At 59.1% G+C, this 10,390-nt stretch overlaps 4 protein-coding genes across 4 annotated transcripts; 2 read left to right on the top strand and 2 right to left on the bottom strand.

The window, feature by feature from the left end:
• Nucleotides 1-1,627: 1,627 nt before the first annotated feature.
• SDRG_07197 (hypothetical protein) lies at nt 1,628-4,518 on the top strand (the record flags this gene model as incomplete). Its single annotated transcript, XM_008613017.1, has 6 exons — nt 1,628-2,367; nt 2,936-3,109; nt 3,640-3,925; nt 3,992-4,186; nt 4,263-4,419; nt 4,484-4,518. 6 exons carry the CDS (start codon nt 1,628-1,630, stop codon nt 4,516-4,518), a joined length of 1,587 nt encoding a protein of 528 aa, XP_008611239.1.
• A 111-nt stretch (nt 4,519-4,629) lies between these two features.
• SDRG_07198 (hypothetical protein) lies at nt 4,630-6,361 on the bottom strand (the record flags this gene model as incomplete). The annotated part of the gene is made up of 6 exons (XM_008613018.1): nt 4,630-5,286; nt 5,334-5,703; nt 5,754-5,903; nt 5,967-6,043; nt 6,088-6,209; nt 6,256-6,361. 6 exons carry the CDS (start codon nt 6,359-6,361, stop codon nt 4,630-4,632), a joined length of 1,482 nt encoding a protein of 493 aa, XP_008611240.1.
• Nucleotides 6,362-6,859: 498 nt separating this feature from the next.
• On the top strand, nt 6,860-8,551 carry SDRG_07199 (hypothetical protein). Its single transcript, XM_008613019.1, has 2 exons — nt 6,860-8,028; nt 8,082-8,551. Exons 1-2 carry the CDS (start codon nt 6,986-6,988, stop codon nt 8,485-8,487), a joined length of 1,449 nt encoding a protein of 482 aa, XP_008611241.1. The 5' UTR covers nt 6,860-6,985; the 3' UTR covers nt 8,488-8,551.
• Nucleotides 8,552-8,852: 301 nt separating this feature from the next.
• Nucleotides 8,853-9,630, bottom strand: SDRG_07200 (hypothetical protein). The gene is made up of 2 exons (XM_008613020.1): nt 9,306-9,630; nt 8,853-9,259 (listed from the first exon to the last, which is right to left on the bottom strand). Exons 1-2 carry the CDS (start codon nt 9,450-9,452, stop codon nt 8,894-8,896), a joined length of 513 nt encoding a protein of 170 aa, XP_008611242.1. The 5' UTR covers nt 9,453-9,630; the 3' UTR covers nt 8,853-8,893.
• Between the last annotated feature and the right edge of the window lie 760 nt (nt 9,631-10,390).

Below are 10,390 nucleotides of genomic sequence, written 5' to 3' on the forward strand. Positions count from 1 at the left end.
AGCAGGGATTGCGTGGAGTCATCATTGCACTTCGCACCCAACGTCGCTCGGTGCTGCCTCGCTCCTCGATGACGGCGTTGCTTTGCAGAAGCCACGGCGGTCGTTGCCCATGCATCATCCTCCGTGATGCAACGAGCCGGTACAGTTTGTGTGCTCCCATCTAGAGGCAAGCACAAGGGACGACGCCTTGTTCAGGGTACGGATACCGCATGCAGCGAGTACCGTGATGAATGCCTTGCTTATGGAGTACATACGTCGTGGCTGACGTGGGTCGATGTACCTAGCGAGTGACTGTAGCGACTGGAGGTGCGTTGTCAGCAGCGTCAAGGAGACAAGCGTCGGTGCTTGGAGGTAGATACCGACATTGACACGAAGCGCTTCGCAGTTGACCACGCAATGCAGTCATTTTCACACATGGACAAATTCAAGCATGATCGCCGGATCCACTTGAACGCTAGTTCAGGCCAATGTAGCTCGTGGCTGGTACTTGTTGCTACCCGAATGTGTTGCCTGTCGCGCAGCGTCAGCCACAAGGGGTGTGTCTTCCCGACTAATGGTAACGACTGCCTCCAGCAGCTCGAGCCGCTACGTCAACACTACTTGGGTTGACATAATGCGTACAAACTATACTCCCGGTATCCGCGACCTGCTTCCATGCCCTTCGTACGTGCAGCGACGCGCTCGGCTCGCATCACGCCCGAGCTGTCCAGTACGACGCGCTAGCATGCTAACGCGGGCGTCAAGAAGGTTGCCACCACTACCCTATGTGTACAAGTACATCGCATCGCGGACGCTGCTTGTGCGGTCATTGCGTACTAGTAGGCAGCATCCTCGGCGGCGCGGCCCGCCAACCTCGTCTCGGTGGCACCATGTTCCATTTTTTCGATTGCTAAGCGCGTTTGCTGAGCTAGGCTACAGAGCTATACCAGCGCCACCCACTGCAGTCGCGGCCCACCCATACAGGTCCAAGCTGGCTTAGAGCCAAGCACCTCTCAAGATGATCCACGGATCTCGAGTAGAGGCACTTTCGAGGCCGACCACACCTTCCACCATCGCTAAGCTGTGGAAGCCATAGCCGCCGTCAAGGTGCTTGCTTCCGCTGCAAGCAGCAGCGACCGCATGCGCCTGCCCATGCTTTAGCGCATGCTCGGCCACCGTCCTCGGCCGGCTTGCAACAGACGCCCGTGTAGATCTTTTCGGTAAAGTCCGCGCACTTAAGGAGGACGCCACCGAACGACTGGTCGCTCAGCGGGACCAATTTGCATACATTCGTTAAAGTGCGCTTTTTTTCTTAGCTCCACCAATCACATGTGGCGGCAAACGCGCTCGGTGGTTGGTTCCCAGCTCGAGAGCTCATCCAAGCCATAGATTTCCTATCCGTTCCATTTTCAATTTACCAACCTCAACGAAGATGTCTGGACGTGGTTTCGGTGGACGTGGCGGTGGCCGTGGCGGCGGTCGTGGCGCTGGTGGTCGTGGCGGTGGCCGCGGCTTCTCGGGCGGTCGTGGTGCTGCTCCCGGCGGCCGTGGTGGCCGTGGTGGCCGTGGCGATGGTGGTCGCGGCCGTGGTGCCGGTGGCCGTGGTGCCGGCGGTCGTGGCGGCGGTCGCGGCGGTGGTCGTGGCGGCATGGCCGGTGGCAACAAGGTCATCGTCGAGCCCCATCGCCACGGCGGTGTCTTCATTGCCCGCGGCAAGGAAGATGCTCTCGTGACGCTCAACTCGACGCCCGGCAAGTCGGTCTACGGCGAGAAGCGTATCTCGGTCGATGTGCCTGCCGCTTCGGGCGAGGGTACCGAGAAGGTCGAGTACCGCGTGTGGAACCCGTTCCGCTCCAAGTTGGCTGCCGCGATCCTCGGCGGTGTCGACAACATCTGGATGGGCCCCGGCGCCAAGGTCCTCTACATCGGTGGTGCCTCGGGTACGACCGTCTCGCACGTCTCGGACATTGTCGGCCCCACGGGCGCCGTGTACGCTGTCGAGTTCTCGCACCGCTCGGGCCGCGATCTCATCAACATGGCCAAGTCGCGCACGAACGTGATCCCGATCATTGAAGATGCTCGCCACCCGCTCAAGTACCGCATGCTCGTGCCGATGGTCGACACGATCTTCGCCGATGTCGCCCAGCCCGATCAGGCCCGTATCGTCGCCCTCAACGCCTCGTACTTCCTCAAGAACGGCGGCCACTTCGTCGTCTCGATCAAGGCCAGCTGCATTGACTCGACGGCGCCCGCCGAGGCCGTCTTCACGCGCGAAGTCAAGAAGCTCCAGCAGGACCAGTTCAAGCCCGCCGAGCAGCTTACGCTCGAGCCGTATGAGCGTGACCACGCCGTGGTCGTCGGTTCGTACCGCGTCGCGAAGAAGGAAAAGTAAACTTGCACTGCTTTCCGAACTCGCGTATGTATAGATAAATATATGCCTGGGAAATTGTATATTTACTGCCCCTCATCAAACACTCTTTGTTGTTTGGACTGGGCTCGGTCTACATATGTAGGATGTGTATTTTCTGTATTTTATTCTGTATTTTTCTGTATCTGGCGTCGGCGGTCGAGACTCCCACATCTCGACGCGCGTGATTCGATGTGTGAAATTGCTTTTGTGTGTGTGAATGTCCCAATGACTTCAAAACGCGTCGGGCGATCTGATTGCCGTAGCAATATGGTCTGAACGAAAGACGTTAGTTGTACAAATTTCATATCTGAGGGACTTTCATTCGATTATTTTTATTGGAGCTTTGTGAGCTCTGTCTCTACTAGTCCATCCTACTGCATTCTCGCTCGACCGAGCCCGTCCGTGTCTCCTCCTCGACGCCCCGTGTAGTCGCATAGCTCGCCATCGCTCGCATAGTTCTAGCGCCCAATTAAACTTCAAGATCACCACTTCTTTCTCACTCTACGCACGCTCTCTTGCTCGAACTCCAACCACTCGAGCATCTAGGAGCTTGGTCGATTTGTCGGTGTCCCTTCGCTCGTGCTGCATCATGGAATCTGCGTCGGTGTTACATCCACCAGTTCGGCCGCAGCGCCACTCGGAGGTCACCAAGTCACAACCCCAGCAACGGTACGAGCTCATTAGCAGCCACGATACAGGCTCGTTCAGCTGGCTCGTTCGGTGGGAGCGAGGCGTCCCGTTCGAGTCCAGTAGATCTTATAGCAAGATCTGCACTGAGATGGGCTCGAACGACTGAGTTTCTTATTCCGCCGCGTCTTTCCAGCCTCTTCTCCGAGTCCCATTCGACTGCTTCGACAGCTTCGTTTGCGCGAGGCCAAGGGCTTTGGCCAGGACAAGGACGACACTCCCAACTCGAGCTCGTCTGCAGTTTTGGATCCTTCTTGCAGAGGTACGAAATCATCATCGCGGTTCATTGGGCTGAGCCAGAAGGATCATCATGATGAGGGTGATAGACCAAGGGATAGACTGACACCAACCTCGAGACGTCGGAGCACACTCCGATGCCCACAGTCGACACCCGGCACTGAATCAGACGCACAATCAAGTTCTGCGTGATTGCCACGCTTGGCGGTCATGAGTCAAATCGCTGCTATGCTTCCTCGCCGCCGCCGTGCACGCCCGTGTCGCTCCACTTGACGTTGGCTATGACCCGCCGCTATATCTCGACTGTCGCAGTGACGCGGCGCGAGCTACACGGCCGTGCACTTTGCCTCTCTGAGCGTCCCGATCCGCGGCCACGTCACGCTAACGAGCCGAGACGAGTCCATCGGCTACAGTGGTGACACGACGCTCGGCGACTCCTGTGCGCCGTGGATCCTAAGCGACGAGGTCGTCCTCACGTACACGGTCGACACGTATGCCAGCCCACCGACGCTGCCAGTGGTGTCGATCGACACGGTGAGTTTCTGGCACCCGTCGTCCTTTGAGCCCGAAGCGGTGTGCGGCAAGGACGACGTGAACAAGCAGCCGTCGGCGGTCGCCATCGCGCGGCTGCTCATCAACGGCAAGGCGCTTTGCACGAGGTGACGCCTCGGCTCGGAGGGCCACCTCGTGACCAACCACCGCTGCATCAAGACGCTGGACGCGGCGGTGCAAAAGGTCCAAGTCGAGCTCGGCGTTTGCGACGACGCCGACAACAAGAAGGCGGTCGCGTGCAAGTGCTCGGTCGTCGCCACCGAGGCCGAGCTTGTCTACCTCGACAACAACATGGACTTGGCACTCTTATATATTGGGAACGTGGATCTGACGCAGTGGGGTACCTCTCAATGCAACTCGGCGAAGAGATCCACATCATTGGCGCTGGTGGCCGCAGCACGCGGCGGTTGTCGTCGACTCGGGCAAGCCCGGTGTCGTCACGAACGCGAGCATCAACGTTTGTGTCGAAGAAAAAATCGGGTACGACCTGGATACGCAAGGCGGCAACTCGGGCTCCCCAGTGCTCTCGACGTCAACCTGCACAACTGTCGTGGGTGCCCTTCCGGACCCAACGGCGGCGTCAAAACCAAGAAGATCGTCGACACCTTCGTCGCCAAGAAGCTCCGCCCGGCAAACGCGCTCGCAACGAGTAGCAGCAGGCCAATTTTGTCATTTTGTATGTTACAAAAGACCTCGGGGTTCGATAACGTGTCATTTGTTGCTGTATGCACGCAGTCCACCATGTGATCACTCCTGTCGACACGTCACGGAACGTTGATGACGGCCGGCCCGAGCATGGCCGTCATCGTCACGAGGCGCGTGGCGGCCCGAAGCCCGTCTTTGGTGCTAACGTAGCTGTCAAAGCGCACGCGGTGGTCGTCAAGGAGCCGCAATTGGCGGCCGTAGAATGCCGTTTCTAAGAACTTGTCGCTCTCGTGGAAGCCCGCGCGGTACGCTGCGTAGACGCGGCGCCAAGTGCTCTTGGCTTCTAAATACGGCAACGACGAAGCGTTCTGCAGCAGTTGCAAGCCGGTCGACTCGAACGCCGTGGCAATCACTGCAAGGTTCTCTCGCGATTGCAGCGCCGCTGCAATCGCGACAAGGACCGCGCCGCCACCCGGCAGCATGCGATCATCGTAGCGCGCGTGGTGGAGCCGAGCCAAGCAGCTTTGTATCGTCTTGACAGCGTCCTGCGCGAGCGACAAGCAGCTCCGCCGGACGAAAAGCGAGACGTGGCGCAGGCCGGGCCGCGTCAGCTGCAGAAAACCCATCGTCGGTTCGTCGTCTTCTGCCGTCCTATCGACCGCGCCACTGCCTTGGTATCGCTGCACAAGCACGGACGGCGCCAGGTGCGACACCTGCGGCGACGAGACAAACACCGATGTGCTCTCAAACACGGGCACTTGAAACGCAGCTGCGACCTGGCATTTGAAAATGAGACAGACAAGAGGTGTCGAAGCGCGCGCACCGCGTGGAGCTGCAGCGTAGCAAAGCATACTACATGGTGAGCACGGCACCAGTCGTCGAGCTGGGCGTCGATGCCATAAGCGGCAACGAGTCCGTCGGCGTGACTCGCTACAAGGGCATCGCAAAGCGCTTGGGAGAAGGCGATCGACCCGTCGATGAGCACCATCGAGGCCACATGGGTCGGCGACCGCGCGAGCGACGGCGCGAGATCCACCGGCACGACCAGTCCATCGACCAAGCGCGTATTCGTGGCGCCAGCAGTCGGATACCAGTGCACAGCAGTGAGCGAGCGATACGCGTCCGAGAGTAGCGACGGTATCTTGTGGGCGATCGCGAGGGCCATCGCCATGGCTTCTTCCCACTCGTCGGAGCTACCCGAGCAGATCCAGGCGCGTGCTGACAAGAGGGTACTTTAGCTTACATGAGCGCCGCCCCGAGCGCCTCGAGTGGGCTTCCTCTTGCGGACTGAAACGAGGCCTCGCGGAGCCACTCGTGGACGTTGATCACCATGCGGTCACAGGTCGCCAGCGCAATGGCCAGCGCGTCCTGGAAGCGCGATGCAATGTCGATGCTACACACATGTTAGGGCACGACAAGCTACCAGCGCTAGTAACTGCGCAAGGTTGCAACGTACGGATCGATCGACTGGGCTTGCAGCACCAGCGCTGCCTCGGCGAAGGCGTGGACGAGGTTGACCAGCAGCGTGCAGCCCTATCGGCAGCTCGTACTCGCAGACGACACATAAAGATGCGCACTGTTCCATGCGCACGATCGTGTGCTGTGACGGCGTCTCGGAGAAGACCCATGGTTGGACTTTCGCTCGCCACGCTGCGCAGGACGACCGCGATGTGCGACGTGAGCCGCGACTCGTCGCCATCTACTCACGCCCCAGTCATTTCGCCTGTGGACCATACAAAGCATACCAACGATGAGCTTGTGGGCGCGAAGAGGTCCGAGGAGCGTCGCGGCAGTCGCTGTTAGGGCTGCGAAACCTGGCAGCAGCGACGTGCGGTCGAGGCGGAACCCCATCGTATTGCGATCTTCGACGTTGTCGGGTACGAAAATCGGTCAATTTCATGCAAATCCAAAATTCCAGAGGAACCAACTTGGGTGCAACTCAAGCTCTGAATTGTCGAGGGAGTGGTCCGTGGCGCGCCTTCATTGGTGGCGGCGCATGTATGTTGACAGGTAGACTGATATGGGGCCAGCACGCTGCGAAGGCTGGGCAAGCACAGCTACTTCCTCATCCTTGAACGACGCGACTGATGTGACCAGCAAGCCCGCTTGGTCTGGTAACGCCTCAGCGCGCCACACGTCGAGCAAACAGCTACGTCTGGTTTCCGACTCGACCGATCCGCGCACCAGTTGTGCGCACAGCGAGCTTGATGAAGGGGTGTCTGGGCCGGCAAAAGGTGATCGCTTCGGCTTCCTCGGTGGTGCTTGCATCTTGCGCATATGCTCATCACCACTATTCAGCCGCGGCTACGGTATTACTGGTCCCTCTATCATATCGTGTCAGCTGTGCATTTTGCTGCCTATCTCGCTTGCTACTGCCTGGACAGGCCCTCAAGAATATCAGAGCCGCGATCACTTCACCGATTTTGGGCCTTTCCCAGCGCTGGGCGTTGAGCGTTCACATTTCAATTCGCAGCCATGCCCGAAGCCATCAAGCACCAAGAGTCGCTCGAGCACGCTCGGTTCGCCAAGACGCAGCACCTCTGGGCCCTCGGCGTCGGCACGGTCATTGGCGGCGATTTTTTCGGGTGGCAGGCCGGCCTCAGCGCCGGCTTTCTCGGGTACCTCATCAACCTCGGCATCGCGTCCATCTTCTACATGCTGCTCGCGTTCTCCATCGCGGAGCTCTCGACTGCGATTCCGTGCGGCGGTGGCCCCTACATCTTTGCCCAAAAGGCGTGGGGCCCGGGCGCCGCCTACTTTGCGGGCCTTGCCGAGGCGCTCAAGGTCGTTGTTGTCGTCGCAATCGCATGCTCGGCCAACTCGGGCTACATGAACGAGGTCCTCGGGCTAAGCTCAAGCGTGAGCCCGCTCTGGTGGGTGCTCTTCTGTGGCATCTTTGTGCTCCTCAACATTGGCGGTGTCGCCATGAGTTTCAACATCCAAGTGGTCGCGACGTGCCTCTCGGTGCTCTTCCTCGTCATTTTCTACGTTGGCGCTGCCTTTCACATTGACTACGACAAGTGGATCGTGGCCGATGACTGGGAGTTCCAAGGCGGCGTCGGGGGGCTTTTCAGCGGCTTTTCGTTCGCGATGTGGTTCTTCTTTGGCATCGAGGAGCTCCCGCTCGCGGTCGAAGAGACGGTTGACCCCGCGACGCACATGCCCCGGGGCATCATCCTCTCGTTCGTCTCGCTCTGCACCTTGGCGTTCCTGACGCTCTTTTTCAACACGGCAATTGCACCGGGTGCCGTCGGCATCATGAACTCGCTCGCACCGCTCTTTGAAGGATACAAGACCATCTTTGGCGACACGAGCGCGGTCCGCGGCGTCTCGGTGCTGCTCATCATCGGCCTCCTCTCCAGCTTCCACTCGTTCTTGTACGCGATGGGCCGCCTCTTGTACGCAATGGCGCGCGAAGGTATTCTTCCGAGCGCCCTCGCCAAGCTGCACCCGACGCGCCACACGCCGTACGTGGCGCTGCTCTCGGGCACATCGTTGGGCCTCCTCCTCGCCATCGTGTATGTTTTTTTCGTTTTTTCGAGCAAGTTGCAATCTTATTGGCTTTTCTTAGATTGCACTTTACGATCGGCGACGCCGTCATGACCGCGGTGCTCATCAACCTCTCGCTCATTGGCGCGCTCGTATCGTACGCGTTCCAGATGTCGTCGTTCATCAAGCTCCGGTGGTCCGCACCCGACATGGAGCGCCCGTACAAGTCGCCCTTTGGCTTGCCCGGCGCCGTGGTTTGCTTTCTCATGGTGTTTGTGATCCTTGCGTCGATCGTGTACCAAGGCGCGCAGTCGTCCGACTTTCTCGTGTCCATTATCGCCGCTGCTGTCTACTTTGGCATTGCGGGCGTCGTGTACGTCTACCGCGTCAAGCACGCAACAAGCGCAATCACGAGCGACAGCGGGTCGCTTCAAGACAACCTCATGTCGCCGTCGGCCGAGTCCTTTCCGACCTCACACGCGGCGTGAGCGGTTTGTGTCCCGTACTTGCTTCAACTATATATTCGTATACATGTACATCATTTGCTCTTGATGGGGGCCAAGCAACACGATACGCTTGGCCGAAAGAAGCAGGTACCGCCGACGAGTCCCAGCCGGCTACCGGGTCCTTTGGCGTCCTTTCTGAAAGATCGTGCCGCCACGATACGATGGTTTATGCATTACTGAACCAAGTTTGCACGAGGCGCCTTAGGAAGAGCGCAATGAACTACAAAGCCACGTACGAGTGGCCCGACGTGGATGCCATGACACTAGCACATGGTACTGGCCACGCCTTTGCAGCCGTCGACGCTGCAATGCCAAGCGAGGCCAAACACTTCAACACGATCGCAGCTCGGGCTATCGAAGTGGACATCTTGTATTCGTAGTCGTGGTCTTATGCAACAGCGCGATATGTGTCGTCGAGCGAGCCCAAGAGTTGGTTCAACCCCACGGTCATGCGGTTGTCGCTCTGCGCGTCAATCTCGATGACGCGAGCCGATTCATCAAAGTACAAATGACACACGATCGTCAAATGCACTTCTTGCCCAACGAGCCTCTGCACAAGCGCTTCGTCTGAGAGGAGTTGTGGGTACAAGGCGGTGACCGTCGTCCGCGAGATGCGCAGGCGCGCGGTGATTCCCGCCCGCACCATCACTGTCGGGCCCAGCTCGATGGCTTGGATCGCTGGCGTCTCCATGCAAAAGCCGTGGCTGATTGCGTTCGGGAAGCGCCAGAGCTGCAACAGCGCGTCATGCCCTGTCTGCCCAACGTGTCGTGAGCCTGCCATGGACATAGAAGCAACGCACCTGGCCACGGAGGCGCACGTCCGAATGCATGTACGTGTGCAAGAAGGCGTGTATCTCGCGCGTCGCGACCGGGCACCCGTGGCGAAAGAGGCGAAAGTACTCGAGCACGACTTGGAGCTCGGTCTCGTGCTGGCGGACGGCGGTCATTCGCAGTGCGGCGAGGTGGCGCTGGTGCGCAGCGACGTCCGCGTGGAGGGCCGCGACCGACGTCTCGAGCGCTTCGTACGCAGCGCGACGGCCTTGGCGGTAGCGTCGCTGCACCTCCTTCCGCGTGAGGCGCGGCTTGCGCTACTTCGTCTTGTTTGTCGTGGGCATCAAAAGCCGCGATGGGTGAACATGCGTATTTCACCGTGTGTTTCAATTCCCACCGACATACATTCCTCTCATTTCTACAAGCGACAGACTCGTGGCAGTGTGTCGTGGCCGAGGAGCCAGCCTCAGGCTGGAAGAAGGCGCCGTACAAAGCACTACCCCATCCCGCAGTAAAGCGTTTACTCGTACTAATCTTTCGCCTTTACAAAGCGCTACCTTGGCGTGGCGTCGAACGTTGGGCCTGGGCATTGCCAGCTGGATTGATGGACACGGTTCGAGCCCTGGATGCCGCAAGCCAACATTTTTCGTCTCCGAATGTCTAGCCTGTTTGGTTGTATGCTGAATCACCCCCGCTGCTACGACAGAAGACAGATGCCAACGGTCGCCGACTGCCTCGCGCAAACGTTCCTCGTGGCGTGACTTGCCATGGTGCCACGTCATCGTGCGTTCGTGTCAACAACGTACAATGTCATTCATACCCCGACACGTGTACTAGTCCAATAACGTAGTAGCAATACTGCCATCGGTTCCTTGCAACCAGCGCCATCTCTTGATCATCGTGGTATCGTGAGCTCGCCGTTGGCTTGTATCTGAGCTCCGTCAACAATGAGAAGTGCGTTCTCGGCACCGACGAGTGCGAGCAAAGCGGGAATGATGCTGCCGGCCGTGTCCATGCGCGAGATCGAACCGTCCGGTTGAAAGTGAAATGTGTTGACGATCGGCATCGAGAGCACTTGTCCGACCAAGCGCTGGACGAGCCACTCGTTCTGCAA

Source organism: Saprolegnia diclina (assembly GCF_000281045.1).
Source record: "Saprolegnia diclina VS20 unplaced genomic scaffold supercont1.20, whole genome shotgun sequence".
Classification (NCBI taxonomy): domain Eukaryota; phylum Oomycota; class Saprolegniomycetes; order Saprolegniales; family Saprolegniaceae; genus Saprolegnia; species Saprolegnia diclina.